This window comes from Plasmodium cynomolgi, chromosome 1, assembly GCF_000321355.1.
Source record: "Plasmodium cynomolgi strain B DNA, chromosome 1, whole genome shotgun sequence".
Classification (NCBI taxonomy): Eukaryota; Apicomplexa; class Aconoidasida; order Haemosporida; family Plasmodiidae; genus Plasmodium; species Plasmodium cynomolgi.
The window spans coordinates 292,174-308,121 of NC_020396.1; the positions used below are offsets into that span (position 1 = coordinate 292,174).

Here is a 15,948-nt window from a genome sequence, read left to right on the forward strand (position 1 = left end):
AATTGAACGAATTAAGGAAAAAACCCAAATAAAAAAGTTACGCCAAAGTGAGAAAAACGCAAGGAAAAGCGTAAACTCCCAGAATCGCGCACCACGCTGGATTGTGCCAAATTGAGCAAACCAAACCAAACCCCTATACCTGTGAACGAATTTTCTCCACCGTTCGAGAGCCGTTCTCGCACAAGGAAAGAAACCCAACAGGTGCGTCAAAGAAAAGTGAGAGATGTGATGGAGTGTGACGAAAAAGAGGAAGGGGTGCTTCGCCATTTTGAGGGCTAAAAGCGCCCTATCGCGTTGTCCCAGTAGCATCGCCTCAGTTGTACCGCCCCAGTTGCATGGCGAAGCAGTGGGACCGCTTCCATCTTAACATCGCGCTGGAGAGAGCGATTCCACCCCGTTCGTCACCACGCAAAAAAGGCGCACATGTGGTCGGTGGAGCAAAATGGTTAGGCTCCCCTCCATACGTATGCTAAGAAAAGGAGTGCACCCAAGAGGGAAAAAAAAGCTACTCGGGGATAACGACACGGAGTGGAAAAATACTCTCCTTTTAAGGCGCGTTCACCAAATATAGTGGAACGAAGAGTGTCGCACCGCGAGTGCAAGCTAGCATAGCTATGTATCCCTTTGTGCAAAAAGGCGCAAATGTGTGAATACGCAAAAATGCACATTACCCACTGTTCTGCTTGTTCCCCCTGTGATTCACTCATTTTTACTTCTTTCCTTTCCCTTTCTCTTCTCACCCCATCGCGCAGATACGAAACCACTCCCCAATCTGAACACCCACTTTTCCCCACCCCGGTAGATCAAAATGTCAAAGGAAACCTTCGCATTCAATGCCGATATCAGGCAGTTAATGAGTTTAATCATTAACACATTTTACAGCAACAAAGAAATTTTTTTGAGAGAACTTATTAGCAATGCAAGTGATGCACTGGATAAAATCAGATATGAGGCAATCACAGATACACAGAAATTATCTGCTGAACCAGAGTTCTACATTCGTATCATTCCTGACAAAACGAACAATACTCTCACGATTGAAGATTCAGGTATTGGTATGACAAAAAATGATTTAATTAATAACTTGGGTACTATTGCTAGATCAGGAACCAAGGCATTTATGGAGGCTATTCAAGCAAGTGGAGATATATCTATGATTGGACAATTCGGTGTTGGTTTTTACTCTGCTTACCTCGTTGCTGATCATGTTGTTGTTGTGTCGAAAAATAATGATGATGAGCAGTATGTATGGGAATCAGCTGCTGGTGGTTCGTTCACTGTCACTAAGGATGAAACGAATGAGAAAATGGGAAGAGGTACCAAAATTATTCTGCATTTGAAAGATGATCAATTGGAATATCTAGAAGAAAAAAGAATTAAAGATTTGGTGAAAAAGCATTCTGAATTTATTTCTTTCCCAATTAAATTATATTGTGAAAGACAGAATGAGAAAGAAATCACTGCATCGGAGGATGAAGTAGAGGATGATGATGCTGAGGGAGAGAAAAAGAAATCCGGAAAGGATCAACTTGAAGATGGAGATAAACAAACCCAAGAAGGGGATGATGCTGATAAGGAAAAAAAAGAACACAATGAGGAGGATGAAGATAAAGAAAAAGGAGATGATCATCCCAAAGTGGAGGATGTAACAGAAGAATTAGAAAATGCTGAGAAAAAAAAGAAAAAGGAAAAGAAAAAGAAAAAAATACATACCGTTGAACATGAATGGGAAGAATTAAACAAACAGAAACCACTATGGATGAGGAAACCTGAGGAAGTCACCAATGAAGAGTATGCTAGCTTTTACAAATCGTTGACGAACGATTGGGAAGACCACTTAGCTGTGAAACACTTCTCTGTTGAAGGACAGCTAGAATTTAAGGCACTTTTATTTATTCCGAAAAGAGCTCCTTTCGATATGTTTGAAAATAGAAAAAAGAGAAACAACATCAAATTGTATGTTAGACGTGTTTTTATCATGGACGATTGTGAGGAAATCATCCCTGAGTGGCTTAACTTCGTGAAGGGTGTTGTCGATTCGGAAGACTTGCCACTCAACATTTCAAGAGAGTCCCTACAGCAGAACAAAATTCTCAAGGTTATCAAGAAGAATCTCATCAAGAAGTGCCTCGATATGTTTTCTGAGTTGGCAGAGAACAAGGACAACTACAAGAAGTTTTACGAGCAGTTCAGCAAGAACTTGAAGCTGGGAATCCACGAGGATAACGCGAACCGTGCGAAGGTGGGTTTTTCATCTCGCTGTAGTGCAGCACCGTGGGGGAAGCGGCGGAACGGAAGGGCGCGGCTGCTTGCGAGATCAGCACGCCACGTTCCGTTTGACCCTCCGTTCTAGCACTTTCCGTTTACCCCTCCTTTCTACCCCTTTCCGTGTGCCCCTCCGTTCCACTTCTTCCCGCGGACAAACCCAAATTTAATTACACGCACGTGAACCCCGAAGGGGGAAAACGCGTGTGTGTCCAGACGTTTGGGAAAACAAGTCGGGAGCAACCACACTCGTAATCACGCGGGGTGTTATACTCCGCTGATTAGTCATCGAGTGGGTTGTATTTTTTTTTTTCTCGTTCGCTTATCACCTTAGCATGTGTTTATTGTTTGCCCGTGTTGTGTATATGTGTGTATGTGTGGCCGAGGGGGGAGATCCTGGGTGAGCAGCAAATTGGGGACAGACTTTACAAGGCGATCTTCGTTTAGTGTGGCTTGTCCCTCCTTTTGCTACTTACCCTTATCACTCCCCTCATCCGCGCATACACATATATGCATGCACGGGTGAATAAGACGGCCGCGTGGCCACGACAATTAAACACATTGAGTCATGGAAGCGTAACAGAATTTGCATCCGTAGTGCAACAAATTGGCTGCTTTTTTTGGCCCCTTTTTTTGGCCCCTTTGCTTGCACTCCCCACCCAAATTGGTATAATTGCCCTTCATACATACCCCTGTCTCTCGCTTCTCCCCCTCCCCTCCTTGTGCAGATCACCGAGTTGCTCCGATTTCAAACGTCCAAGTCTGGCGATGAAATGATAGGACTAAAGGAATACGTGGACAGAATGAAGGAGAATCAAAAGGATATTTACTACATCACAGGTGAGTCAATCAACGCGGTGTCTAACTCTCCATTTTTGGAAGCTCTGACGAAGAAAGGATTCGAAGTGATATACATGGTTGACCCCATCGATGAGTATGCAGTACAACAACTAAAAGACTTCGAGGGAAAAAAATTAAAATGTTGCACTAAGGAAGGTCTAGATATTGATGACTCTGAGGAAGCTAAAAAAACGTTTGAAACGATGAAGGCTGAATATGAAGGACTATGTAAAGTCATAAAGGATGTGCTTCATGAGAAGGTAGAGAAAGTAGTGGTTGGACAAAGAATCACCGATTCACCATGTGTATTAGTTACATCTGAATTTGGCTGGTCAGCAAACATGGAAAGAATTATGAAAGCTCAAGCGTTGAGAGATAACTCCATGACTAGCTATATGTTGTCTAAAAAAATTATGGAGATCAATGCACGTCATCCAATCATCACGGCATTGAAACAAAAAGCAGATGCGGATAAGTCAGACAAGACAGTTAAAGATTTAATATGGCTCCTATTCGATACATCTTTATTGACTTCTGGATTTGCCCTTGAAGAACCCACGACCTTCTCCAAGAGAATCCACAGAATGATTAAATTGGGTCTTTCCATCGATGAGGAAGAAAACAACGACATTGAGTTGCCACCCTTGGAAGAGACCATGGACGCTACTGACTCAAAGATGGAAGAGGTTGATTAATCCTTCTGCGTCCAAGCTCATCTCATCACTCATGAAAAAAAGGGGGTCTGCTGCTCAACTTGTGTTGTTCCAACCATTTCATGAATCCCAGAAGCAAAAAGAGAGGCACAAAAACACACGTGTTGTGTGCATACGGATTAGAGACCGGCCACGTCGTGGGACGGGGTGAGCTTTAGCGGGTACCTCCGCGAGGCTGTACATTTTGTTGCGCCTCCACCCACGTAGCCCTCTTTTCATCATAACTCCCTGTGCAATTTTACCGTTTCGGCACACCTCACAGGGAGGCAAGCACGTATAGCACATGTGGCATACTAGCATGCATAGCATACACTACACACGTATATAAATATATAGTATATACATATGAAAAAAAAAAAAAAAAAAGGAAGCCAATTGTTTACTAACCTCCATTTGAATGTGTTGTACCTGTGTGCATGTTATTTTCTCTCCTCCTTGTTTTGCACACGTATTATTTTCAACCCCCCTGTGCGGAGTTGTTAATGTGTTTTATGCGCACGCGCAAGTGCACGGATGATACCCAGCAATCCACATGCGTAGACTCCTGCACATGTTCTTACCCATTGCGAAATTCAGGATAAAAAAAAAAAAAAAAAACAACAAGCATGAGCAAAAAAAAAAAAAACTGTACGAGGAAAAAACGAATTTATAAATTTAAAGAATAAATTGAAACACATTTTTGTGAAAGATTAACTGGGAGGGAGGAGCAGGGCATCGTAGAAAGGGAAACCGCAACAGGAACGGAACAGGAACGGAACAGGAACGGAACGGGAACAGGAACGGAACAGGAACTGGAACCTGAACCTTTACCGGAACCTTTACCGGAACCTTCACCGGAACCTTTACCGGAACCTTTGCCGGAACCCTCATTTAAGCGTCCTGCCCTCTCGGTGACACCCTCCATATGGCACGCTCCCACACATGTGCCTTCCTCCACGAGTGCAAATTGTGCATGCGGCCAAAATGGCGAAGTGCACAATTTGCTACTTCTCCTCCCTGAGGGGTATACACCATGGAGTGGTCGGTCCTCATGTCCTTCTCCACGGTTCGACCACCCCTTTTGAAGTACCATTGATCATCATTCGTTTGGAATATCTAATCAATTTTTTTACGTCTCCACGGAAAAAAAAAAAAAGGCGAGCACCCACTGCCTATGGTAAAGTGCCTCTTTACACGAACAAATGGGTTGAGGCATAATGATGACATAACACCGGCACAGTGTGCACTTTAAAAATTTTTTTTTTACACAAATTTTGGGCACTAACCAAAGACAGACGTGATGAGGAGTAACGAAGTCGCTGTTGATTGGAGCCCCTTCCAGTTCTCCCACCGCAATTCAAAAAAAAAAAAAAAGGGGACTTTGTAAAACTAATCCGATGAAGGAATCCAGGAGCAAGTAGGTCATCTCCATCCATCCGCTTAGTTATTCTTACTCTCGTTTAGGATTGCCTCGTTCTGCTTCCGTAAAACCTCCTTCAAGTCACTTATGAGGGCATTCTCCCGATTGGCCCTCTCCTCGTAGTTGAACATGGCAAGGGCCCTCTGCTCCTCAGCACTGTACACCTGATTCTCCTTTCGCATACGAATGGCATTCATTCTTTTATGTCTCGATCCACTCATGACATAACCAAGACTCTCGAAATTTTCAATCGCCTCGGCAGATAACCCGACTTCTCCTCTTCTTGGAATTCTCTTCCCCTTCTGTACGAACTGCGCGATGGCTTGTCCCTCTCCAGGCATCATGGCCGCACCGTAGTCTATCTGTTGATTCGCTAATTTGACATTCACGTCTAATGGCTTTGGACCCACGTCGCTTCCTTCTCTAGATGAGTCTTCCTCAGGGTGGCTGGGACTTTTTTCCCCGATGACCTTTGTACCCTGTTGCACTTCGAGCAGTGCTTCTTCCTTCTCTTCTGTTTCTTTCTCCTCCATTTTACTCTCTTCCGAGTTTTTTCCACCTTCACCTGATCCCTGCTTGCTCATGTCCTTATCATGCAGGGAATCATACCCTTCGCACAGGAAGGAGAGGGACGTGGCAGACGTGGCGGCCGCGTCGCTCTTTTCCCCTCCGCTGTCAGAATAGTCCGAGTCTCTTTTCGCTTTGTTTCTCCTTTTGTGTTTCCTTTTCCTTTCTTCATGTTTGCTCTTCCTCTTTTTTTTTCTCTCCTCATGCTTGCTCTTCCTCTTTTTTTTTTCGCTGCGTTCTTCGTTGCGTTTTTCGTTGCGTTCTTCACTGCGTTCTGCTTCGCTGCGTTCTTCGTGGCGTTCTCTTTCGCTTCTCCTTTTCACCTCTTCGTGTTTTCTCTGTTTATGTTTTTTTTTGTCCCGCCTGTGTCTGTCGCTGTAACCGCTGCTGCTTCTGTACCTGTGGCGGTTGCTCCTCTTAGAGGACTTTTTCTCTGCTTTGCTCTTTCTTCTCTCCACGGATGATCGCCTCTTCCCTTTTTCGCGGCTCCTTCCCCTTTCTACCTCCCCCCCGGATGATATACTCCTTGAATATTTCTTGCCCCTCCTCCGTCTGTGTGAAGTATGCCTACTGTTGTGCCTTCCCTTCTCACCACGCGAGCGTGACTTGGACAGGGAGGAAGTGCCCTTCCGCTTTCGACCGGCGTTACCATCCTCATCACTGCGCCCATAATCATCATCATCATGTGAGTCCCCCTTATGGTGCTTTCCCCTTTGAGTCTTTTCCTCTTTTCTGTGTTTATTTCTATTTTTCCCACCCCTTTTGACTGCTTTATCTCCGCGGTCGCTACCCGAGGGAACCCCATCGACATCATCGTCTTCAGAGTTCGGCACGAACTTCTTCCACGTGGTTGGAGACAACGATTTAGATCGTCTGAAAATTTTGTTTTGGTCAAAGGGTAGACCAAATCTGTAATCATTTTTTTTTTGCAACCAATGTGTGTAGTTGTTCCAGCTCTCCTTCGTTGTGTGGTACCCCAAGGGAACTCGAAAGAATTTTTTTTCTACTTTTTCTCCTGTCCGTTGGTTGTACAAATATCTGTTTTGTCTTTCTTCCCTCCTGAAGTATGCATGATCATCATCTCGCACTCGGCTCCCCCTTTCTCGTGCGTTCCAGGATATGTGCTTATCTCTCCAGGAGTCTCTCTCCCGGCTTCGAACGCGATCCCGGCTTCGAACGCGATCTCGACTTCTACCCCTATCTCGACTTCTACCCCTATCTCGACTTCTACCCCTATCTCGACTTCTGCCCCTGTCTCGGCTTCTACCCCTCCTGGGGCTGTTGCGCATCTCCCTGCCGATCCGCTCCTCAAGCGAGGAACTGCCCCGACGAGCGACCACCCTCCCGCGGTAGTCCCTCCTATGCGCCCTTTCGGGAGAGCTAAACCGGGGGGAGTTATTGGCACCCCTTCTGTAACGCTCGTTTGGACTATTACGGTTAATTCTATTTCTGTCGGGGGGGATATACAACTCCCTGCTGTCATAACTTGGTCGTTTTTTCATCCCACGCGATGTGGAACGATTTATCGTGGAGTTACTTCCTCCTCGTGCACGTTTCCTGTTCTTCCGGTATGGGTGGTACCCTTTGCTTAAGCTTCTGTCGTGCGGCACGCTTTGCTCCTGCTGCTGCTGCTCCTCCTCGTCTGCGGCTCTTGTCTCTTCCCTATCACAAATTCCATACTCCCTTTTAAACTTCTCTAATTTTTTCTTCAGTTCAGCTCGTAAGGTTTCTCGGTCCTTCTGCATTGGAGCGGGTTCTCTCTTGGTAGCCTCCCCCGAGGGTGGGGACCCGGCGTTGCCGTTGCTTCGTTCGCTTCTCCCGCTTCGCCCACTTCGCCTGCTGCCTGCGCTGCGCTCACTTTCACTTGCGCGCCACATCCCACGGGCATTATTCTCCTCCTTAAGCCTTCTCAGCTTTTCCTTCAATTGAAGAAACTTATTTTTGTTATCACTTTTGGCTTGTTCAGTGATAGCCTCGTTTGGAATTGAACCCTCCTTTGGACACGAGCCCTCCTTTGGACACGAGCCCTCCTTTGGACTCGAGCCCTCCTTTGGACTCAAGCCCTCCTTTGGACTCGAACTCTCCTTTTCGTGTTTGGCCGAATCGGCACTATTGGCATCATCATTAGCACCACTATTATTGACACTCTTGAGCCTTTTTAGTTTCTCCTTAAGTTCCATATGCTTCTGCTCAAACTGTTTTTTTCTCAGTTGGTCGATGGGGTCTTCCCGGCTGCCGCTGCTGCTTACAGCGTCGCTTTCTTTGGCGTCGCTACTCATCGTGGATTCTATTTTTATTCGTTCTTACCGTTAGGGCTGTGCATGGGGTAAGCATGCGTAAGGCTTTTTTTTTCCCAATAGGAATATGTAGGGGGGTAGATAGCGACACTTCCAAGTGAGTACCCTTGTGGGTACGCCTCCTCGTGGCAGAGTGTACTTCCACGTGGGAACCCTAGCCTAGTCCTTTCGCTGCGCTAGGCGCAGTAGGCATGCCCGTCCCACGACTGGGGGTCCCTCTTTTGGGAAGGAAAAATTGCTTCTCCCGCTTCTTCTTCGTTTCTTCTTCGCTTCTTCTTCGCCTCTTCTTCACCTCTTCTTCGCCTCTTCTTCACCTCTTTTTCGCCTCTTCTACCTTCTCCCGTAGGCGGCTACGCTGCCGTGTATGGAAAATAATACCCACTTCACAATTTCGAGCAAACAGCTCCGTATCGTCATGCAGAGAATACAAAGTTGGGTATTCTCATTTCGGGTGAACTGTTCCCTCAAGTGGATGCTCGCCGAACAATCTTCTCACACAAGTACGTATCAAGCCACGTGGTGATACTTAAAAAAAAAAGGAACTCCACCTGTTTCCTCGTACGCTGAACGCTTTTTGCTATTTTTTTGCAGTTCTTTGCAGTTTTTTGCGTACCACATGCACCGTAAAACATACCGGTTTGGGCCAACAGTGGTGACATTTGCGTTTCGCGCTTTGCATTTTCGAATGGCATGTTTTTTTTCTTTTTTTTGCCGCGATTTTTCTCTTTAAATTTCCCACTCCCAGAAGGTAATATAACCCGCTTGTTTTGTTAATCTTTTGTTGCCTGCCCAACCGAAGAAGAGCATCTCTAAAGATGACCTTGTTCTGTTTTGCCGCATTTTACTTCTTCCCATTTTAAGCGAATTGCCCCTCTCTTTTCGACATCTCACATTGAGCGGGAAAAAATAAAAAGGCCATTTTGCAGCGGGGGGGATGCAACTCCAAGAGGAGTATCACCAACAACACATGCATCTCTCTCCCCCCCCCCCCGGCTGTAGACCACTTCCCCATTTTGCCATACAATTCGAGCTTCTAAACACCACGCCGTAACTAACAAAATTGAAACGTCTTAAATTTTTTTTTTTTTTTTTACCCTCCTTGAAAGGGGCGTGAACAATGTTGGGAAGGAGAAGAAGAAAAAAAAAAAAGGAGCACAAGGGGGAAGGGACGAATAGGAGAATGTCGCCTGTGTGCAGCTGAGCAGATCAACTAAGCAGAGCAACTAAGCGGAGCAACTAAACGGAGCAGCTGAGCAGATCAACTAAGCAGAGCTGCCAACTGCACCCCCGCGAGAGGGGAACCCCTCCAACTTGCGCCAAGCCACATCTTGTTCAAAATGGAGCCCACAAAACAGTTGACGCGTGAGTTGATGCAACGCTTAAGGACACAACTGCGAGGGGAAGACGCAATGGGACGCGTTTCACACTTACGTAACGTGTTTCTCCACCCCGGTTCTGCGCACCTATGAGGCAAAGCTTACTCCTAGCTGGGTGTATAACGTCCTCCCTACGTAGAGGTAGCGATTGTGACCGTTCACTCTCACACAGGAGGGGCGTGGTCGATGTACTTCCGCTCTTCTATGGGGACGTCACACGGAACAGGCGCGATGATATTCTCGTAAACGATATAGGGCTTCTCAACACAACAGTCCACGTAGACAACCTCATCAGTGTACCTGATTACGGGGATTATTTTCTTACGAATGGGAACTATTTTAAAATTATCTCTAAATTTTAACATGGGGACTTGAACAGGTATGACAACGGGCTTGGGAACCAAGTAGGTGTAATCAACATTGACGTTCTCCTTCAAACAGTTAACAATTTCGATGTTTTTATTTAATTTGGGAACGAACACTGTTTCGAACTTGGGCCCAGCATATTCACTCTCATCTTTAAATAGGTTAGTTGTAGGTTGCTCTGTAGTTCCCCCCTTTTCATTTGTGTACTTGGTGTTGTAAAGCTGCCCTAAGCGTGGTCCCATCGTTGGAGTCGAATTTGTCCCTCTTTTCATGGCTTCTTCATTTTCTCTTTTTTGCTCGTGCTTCAAATTTTCATACAATTTCACGAGATACTCCTCTCCTTTTTTGACATACGTATTAACCTCTTCCACCAACTCTACTGGTTTGTAAAATGCGTTTATCTGCTCACATTCTGAATAAATGGTGCGCTTGGTAATTGGCTTTACAACACTTATGTGTATGTCGTTTTCTTGGTTGATGAAATCATCAGTTTGGTTAATTTCCACGCAGTTTTTCTCCTCCTGACGCGTAAAAGGGGAGCAAAAAGTGGTGATTTGTCTACCGTGTGTAGCGAATATGCAGCTAGTTCGTTTAAGCTGTGTGCGTCATTGCGCATTATTGCGCTATTTTGCTATTTTTCCATTTTTCCATTTTGCCGTTTTGCCATTTTTCCATTTTTCCATTTTTCCATTTTCCTTTTTTTTTTTTTTACGCCTTCTCATCACTACCTGTGTGTACCCATCGTTCAGTAGCAACTCCATTGTAAAAACAGATGCTCTTCTTTGTAAGCTTCGCGGAGGGGGGGTGAGCGGCAAGTGGCGGTGTGCAGCTGGATATACACACAGACGTGCACGTACAAACGTTTAGCTTCACAAATTGATGCCTTTTAAATACCCAGGAAAGTGTAAATAATGTGAAATACACATGTGTAAAATGGTAGATGATGGGCATAGTCCCTTCCCCCGCTGTTACGCCTCTTTTCCCGTGCGCACGAGGATACTCGAATGAAGCAAGAGCATCACACACATTTATGCGCGAGTTACGACAAAATGGAACATAAAAACAACATTCATTTTAAGAGGAAAAACGACGGGAATGGTGAAAGGGTATAAGTAGTTCATCCGTTCAACCGTTCAGCTGTTCATCCGTTCATCAGTTCAACCTTTCAACATTTCTACACCTTCGAAGACTTATTGAACAACTGCCCCTTCGCACAACAGGTGAATAATTTAAAAAAACGCATGAACTGTTAAGGCTAAACTGTTTGCGTAAGTGTGCAAAACAGCTAAAAAGGGGAGCAAATTCGGCTAGAAGTTTTTTTTTTTTTTTTTTTTCCATTTTGGCTATTTTAACCTGTACAGTTCAGAAAAAAAAAGGAAGTACATTGTGTGAATTTTTTTTTTTTTTTTTTTCTCCATTTTAGCAATTTAAACTGTAGGAACGTTCATTCAAATGATAGTTGTTAAAATGTGGGAAAAATGCAGATCAGTTCGGCGTGGAAGCATCCCCACCACGCGTGAGCACGCGTTTAAATCGGTCTAGAAAGACGTACAAAAAAAAGAGGTTCACGGAAGCGAAGTGGATCGAGCTGAACCTCGATAAGCCTCGCTTAACTTCGCTAAACCTCGCTGGCTGTGCATACGAAGGTGTACGTTTGTACGTACGCACTTGCGTGTGTGTTTTATCTGCCTCATTTTTTACTGGTGCGTCCCCCAATATCGCAGTGAACTAATCTCTAACGCGATTATAATTAAAGATGAGCATATGCAAAGCTGCATAAACACCATCGCGATTTCTTAGTGAAACTGGTGGAGGACACGCACTCGACAGCGCAACGATCGCATATTTGCCGCGCCGCTTATTCAGCAATGTCGTCTGCCGCCAACCTACTTCGTGTGACTAATTCCCGCCGGCTTCGCCCTTTTATGCAGCCTCTTCCTCCCTCTTTCGCAAAAGCTCCGTATCGTGGTGATACTTACTCATGTGTAGATAACACGGGTGAGGAGGCATAAAGTCCTCCAGAATCCAGTGCGGTCCTCTTTCTTTTCTTCTCCTATCGAGGTACCTCGTAATCGGGTTAGTATTTTCAGCTCGTTCTCTTTCCTTATTAGCCTCCACCCACTCGACAGTAAATCTCTTCGGTTTTATGCCCAAATAGGACACATGGTGAAATGTAAAGGATAAACCAAAGGCAAATATAAAGTAGGGAATAAAGGCCAAAGGTAAAGGGTACTGTAGTAACCACGCTAGTAGGGGTCTATGATCTTTTGCGAATTCTCCATGTAAATAGGTGTGAAAAACTCCAGCCGGTCTTAAGGTCCATCTTTCCCAATTGTACTTATGGTTATAATACCTCTGGTTCAGACGATACGTTTTGGGTTCTCCATTTGGCAAAAATTCCCTTGGTGGGGGTTCCGGCAGGTTTATCCCCAACGGTTGCGATGCAACATACCTCTTGAGTATTCCGTTAATATTTCTGTTCATAAAAATGAAGCTTGGGCATTTCGCATTATACTTCTTGGCCAAATTCGGTCGCAGCAGCATCTTCATTTTTGGGTGGAGGGGGGCAAAAGTGTTTCGCTGCGTCGATTGCGCTTGGTCACGCACAAACGTCGGCACAGAGTGGGATTCTCCCTAGACGCGCATGCATACGTGGCATACGCTTATACGGCGTGCACATTCACGATTCGGGCATTCGTTCGCACGTGGCACGAACGGGTATATACTAGCGTAATGGCGTGATAGCGAAATGGCGAAATGGGGTAATGGCGTAATGGCGTAATGGCGAAATGGCGTAATGGTGAAATGACGTAATGGCGAAATGGAGTAATGGCGTAATGGCGAAATGGCGTAATGGCGTAATGACGTAATGACGTAATGGCGAAATGGCGAAAATGTGTGCTGACCAAAAATGGGGTGAACAAAATCGCGCACCGGGGTTCTCAAACATCTGTTGCCTCAGGGTAGCTACTGCAAAGTAAAAGGGGAAAAAAAATGGTCACGCACATTTATTTAAAAAAAAAAAAAAAAAAAAAAAAACTCTTCTGTGCTCCGTGCGGTTTCCCTGTACGTTGACACTTTTTCTAATAAAAACGCGTTAGAGGAATATCGTCCCCCATTATAAGCTGGGTCGAACATGCAATGCGCCCTTTTGACGCCCGTGGAAGAGGAGCCGTGCATACGCCATGAATTTTATACATACGTTTGGGTGTTCCCTTGGTTGCTACTTCGCTTTGTTCCCCTCTTGCAGTTACGACTGGTGTGCATTTGCGATTATACGTTCGACGGAAGAAGTAACTCAGTAAATATGTTCATCATTTGACTCCTTTTTTTTTTTTTTTTTCCCATTGGGTCTCCATAAAGTTACGCAAAAAATTCAGAGCATGTATGACGACTTATGCGAGGAGGGTAACTTCTCCTTATGTTCCCGTGGTAACCCTCCAAAGCTTGTTACGTAGTTACCGTGGGGTGATAATACTCTTCGCGGGGGGCAATTAAATTACAAAAAAAAAGAGGTAAATAAAAAGGGAATTGTTGAATATATTTACGTTTCTGTAAATCTGTGTACACGTAATGAAGCATTTTTTTTTTTTTAATCTGACGTTATGAGGCATTACAATGTGGAAGTGGATCGATCATATGCGGAAAAAAAAAAAAATTCTCTCGCACGCTTGCCGCATACTTACCATTAAAGGTTATACCCAAATGGGGCTTCCTTCTCTGCGTTAAAAGTAAGATGCTAATTTGTGTGTGAATCATCTCCATTTTTGCTAAATATTTGTGGAGTGACGAACTGATCGTTGTTCCGAGTTGCGAAAAGGGAGCAATGCACAGTGTGTGTGGGGGGAGGGCGTTCCTCGGTCCTCCTCCTCACCCCTCCTGAATGCGAACAGAGGGTTGGTGTCTACCATGTGCCGAAATGTCCACATCGCGTCGCTTACAAAATGGCAGCTATGCATTGTCAGCCATTTGGAAGGCTGTCACAAAAGAGAGAGAGAGAGAGAAAAAAAAAATGCTTCTTCCTTTTGGTCATCCTTTTTTTAAATAAGAGAAGTGATCTACCGCATTGTGTGTAACGGGTGGGACGACCCAAACGACGGGAAAAGTATTTATGGGTGTCCCCACCTTTGTCATTATCAAAGAAAGGAAGCCATTTTTTTTTTTTTTATGCCATTTTGTTTTCCCCTATGGAAGTTATAAAGCCGCTTCCTTCCGAGGAATCCTCCTTTCCATAAACAGCACACCTTTTCCGTTCCTGTACTTTTATTTTACCCTTACCTTTGTGGTGAGTGGGGCGGTACTTACCACACCCTGTTTATGCGCAGTCCATTTGAAGGGCGTGACCCTTTTCTAAATAATTTGTTTCTCCAGCTGTTCCTTTTGAGTTTGGGAGATTTACTTGGATGCTAATCGAGCAGACGTGCACCCATAAGCGATCAATAAGGGCACCCTCCTTTTATGCGTTTCCTTCTTCGCAATATGCAACGCGCAGTCCACACTTCCGCCTTAGCATCTCATCCCCTCCCACCCTTCACCGAGTCATTTTGACCAAACCTTCCATGTAATGACAACCCTCGGGGGGTGTTATCAGAACGAACGCAACATTTCCTCCTTTTCACCTTTACATATGCACGAAAGAGAGATGCAGAACGGGGGAGAGGGGGAGGGTCATTTCGACGATGCTTCACACGAAAGGAAGGCCCTTAAAACAAAACGGTACACCGCGACAACATGGTCAGGCCAGACCAAGCCACGTACGTACGTGCGTGCCTACGTGCGTGCCTACGTGCGTGCCGACGTGCGTGTTTACCTGTAATACATTTACACGCCAGTTAGTATGAAAAAGTTTTGCATCAACTTGTTGGCCTTTTTTTGGAGTGGGGCTGTTATAGCTTCACATGTGGCTAAACATTCTGATGTTGCGATTTTCGCATGTTTGCCACTTCGCCACAAAAGGTATGTGGCCGATTCAATTTGGTCACATTAGGGATGAAGGTGAAGCGCATTCTTTTGGAAGATGCCACAGCAAGGGAAAGCGGTGAAAGGAAATGGCGAAAGGAAGCGGTGAAAGGAAGCGGCGAAAGGAAGCGGCGAAAGGAAGCGGCGAAAGGAAGCGGTGAAAGGAAGCGGTGAAAGGAAGCGGTGAAAGGAAGCGGCGAAAGGAAGCGGCGAAAGGAAGCGGTGAAAGGGGAGCGATAAAAGGGGAGAGGCAAACAAGAAATGCCAACAAAGTAGCCCACCACAAAAATAGCATCGCTACACCGCCGGCCCTGCGCAGGTGGCAAATCCCTTATTACGAGCAGCGACGCGGGGTGCCAGCATTGCAGGCTTTCCTCGCGCGGCGACTCCACATAGGGCAGATAACCATTAACCATAAGCAAAATATGCGCGTGTGCCTTAAAGCATACGTGAGCGGTTTGCATGCGGCCCCCCCCCACGTGGCTATAAAATAAAAACGTTTTGTACTCGCTTCCCCATTTTGCAGAAACGTTTTTTCGGCGTGCTTCTCCTCATATAGAGCATGCATATTTGGCAAAAAAAAAAAAAAAAAACGCATTCCATTCGGTACTCACCTTATTGTAATGTCCCCCCAACAGTTACAATTTTTGCGCACAGCGTAGTATATACCACATATATATATGGCCTACATGCTTGGCACATATTATTATCATATTATATATTACGTGTATGCCCGCAGGAAAAAAAAAACACTACTCCGCTTGGTTCGGTTTTGATCGTCCTTTTTTTCGAAATTGCTGCGTGGATTTATAAGCGAACGGTATGCCGCTGCGTTGCGCTGCGCTAGGGCGTATTTCACTCCACACCTCATTTTGTGCGCCTCATATCCCGCAAATTGTGCCTCTCCGATTAAGCACCACAATTTGTTTGGCAAAAAAGTGAGAAGCATAAAACGCGTACATACTTCCAGTCGTACCTACTTCTGCACGTACCTACTTCCGCACGTACATACTTCCGCACGTACATACTTCCATTCCATAACTACTTCCGCACGTACATGCCGCCTTACCCTCATGCGTGCAGCATAAGTGACGAAACCTTCATGCCATTTCACCCCTACAGTTTTTTGCGAACAATGCCGAGGTGGAATATTTAAAAAAAAAAAA

General features: G+C 45.2%; 4 protein-coding genes across 4 annotated transcripts; 1 reads left to right on the forward strand and 3 right to left on the reverse strand.

Moving 5' to 3' along the window:
- Window positions 1–808: 808 nt before the first annotated feature.
- Window positions 809–3,800, forward strand: PCYB_011550 (heat shock protein 86; the record flags this gene model as incomplete). Its single annotated transcript, XM_004220661.1, has 2 exons — window positions 809–2,242; window positions 2,994–3,800. 2 exons carry the CDS (start codon window positions 809–811, stop codon window positions 3,798–3,800), a joined length of 2,241 nt encoding a protein of 746 aa, XP_004220709.1.
- A 1,437-nt stretch (window positions 3,801–5,237) lies between these two features.
- Window positions 5,238–8,063, reverse strand: PCYB_011560 (heat shock protein 86 family; the record flags this gene model as incomplete). Its single annotated transcript, XM_004220662.1, has 2 exons — window positions 5,238–7,152; window positions 7,366–8,063. 2 exons carry the CDS (start codon window positions 8,061–8,063, stop codon window positions 5,238–5,240), a joined length of 2,613 nt encoding a protein of 870 aa, XP_004220710.1.
- A 1,558-nt stretch (window positions 8,064–9,621) lies between these two features.
- PCYB_011570 (cloroquine resistance associated protein O2) lies at window positions 9,622–10,584 on the reverse strand (the record flags this gene model as incomplete). The annotated part of the gene is made up of 2 exons (XM_004220663.1): window positions 9,622–10,344; window positions 10,552–10,584. The coding sequence occupies 2 exons, from the start codon at window positions 10,582–10,584 to the stop codon at window positions 9,622–9,624; spliced, it is 756 nt and encodes a 251-aa protein (XP_004220711.1).
- A 1,162-nt stretch (window positions 10,585–11,746) lies between these two features.
- Window positions 11,747–12,367, reverse strand: PCYB_011580 (cloroquine resistance associated protein Cg8; the record flags this gene model as incomplete). The annotated part of the gene is made up of 1 exon (XM_004220664.1): window positions 11,747–12,367. The coding sequence occupies one exon, from the start codon at window positions 12,365–12,367 to the stop codon at window positions 11,747–11,749; it is 621 nt and encodes a 206-aa protein (XP_004220712.1).
- Between the last annotated feature and the right edge of the window lie 3,581 nt (window positions 12,368–15,948).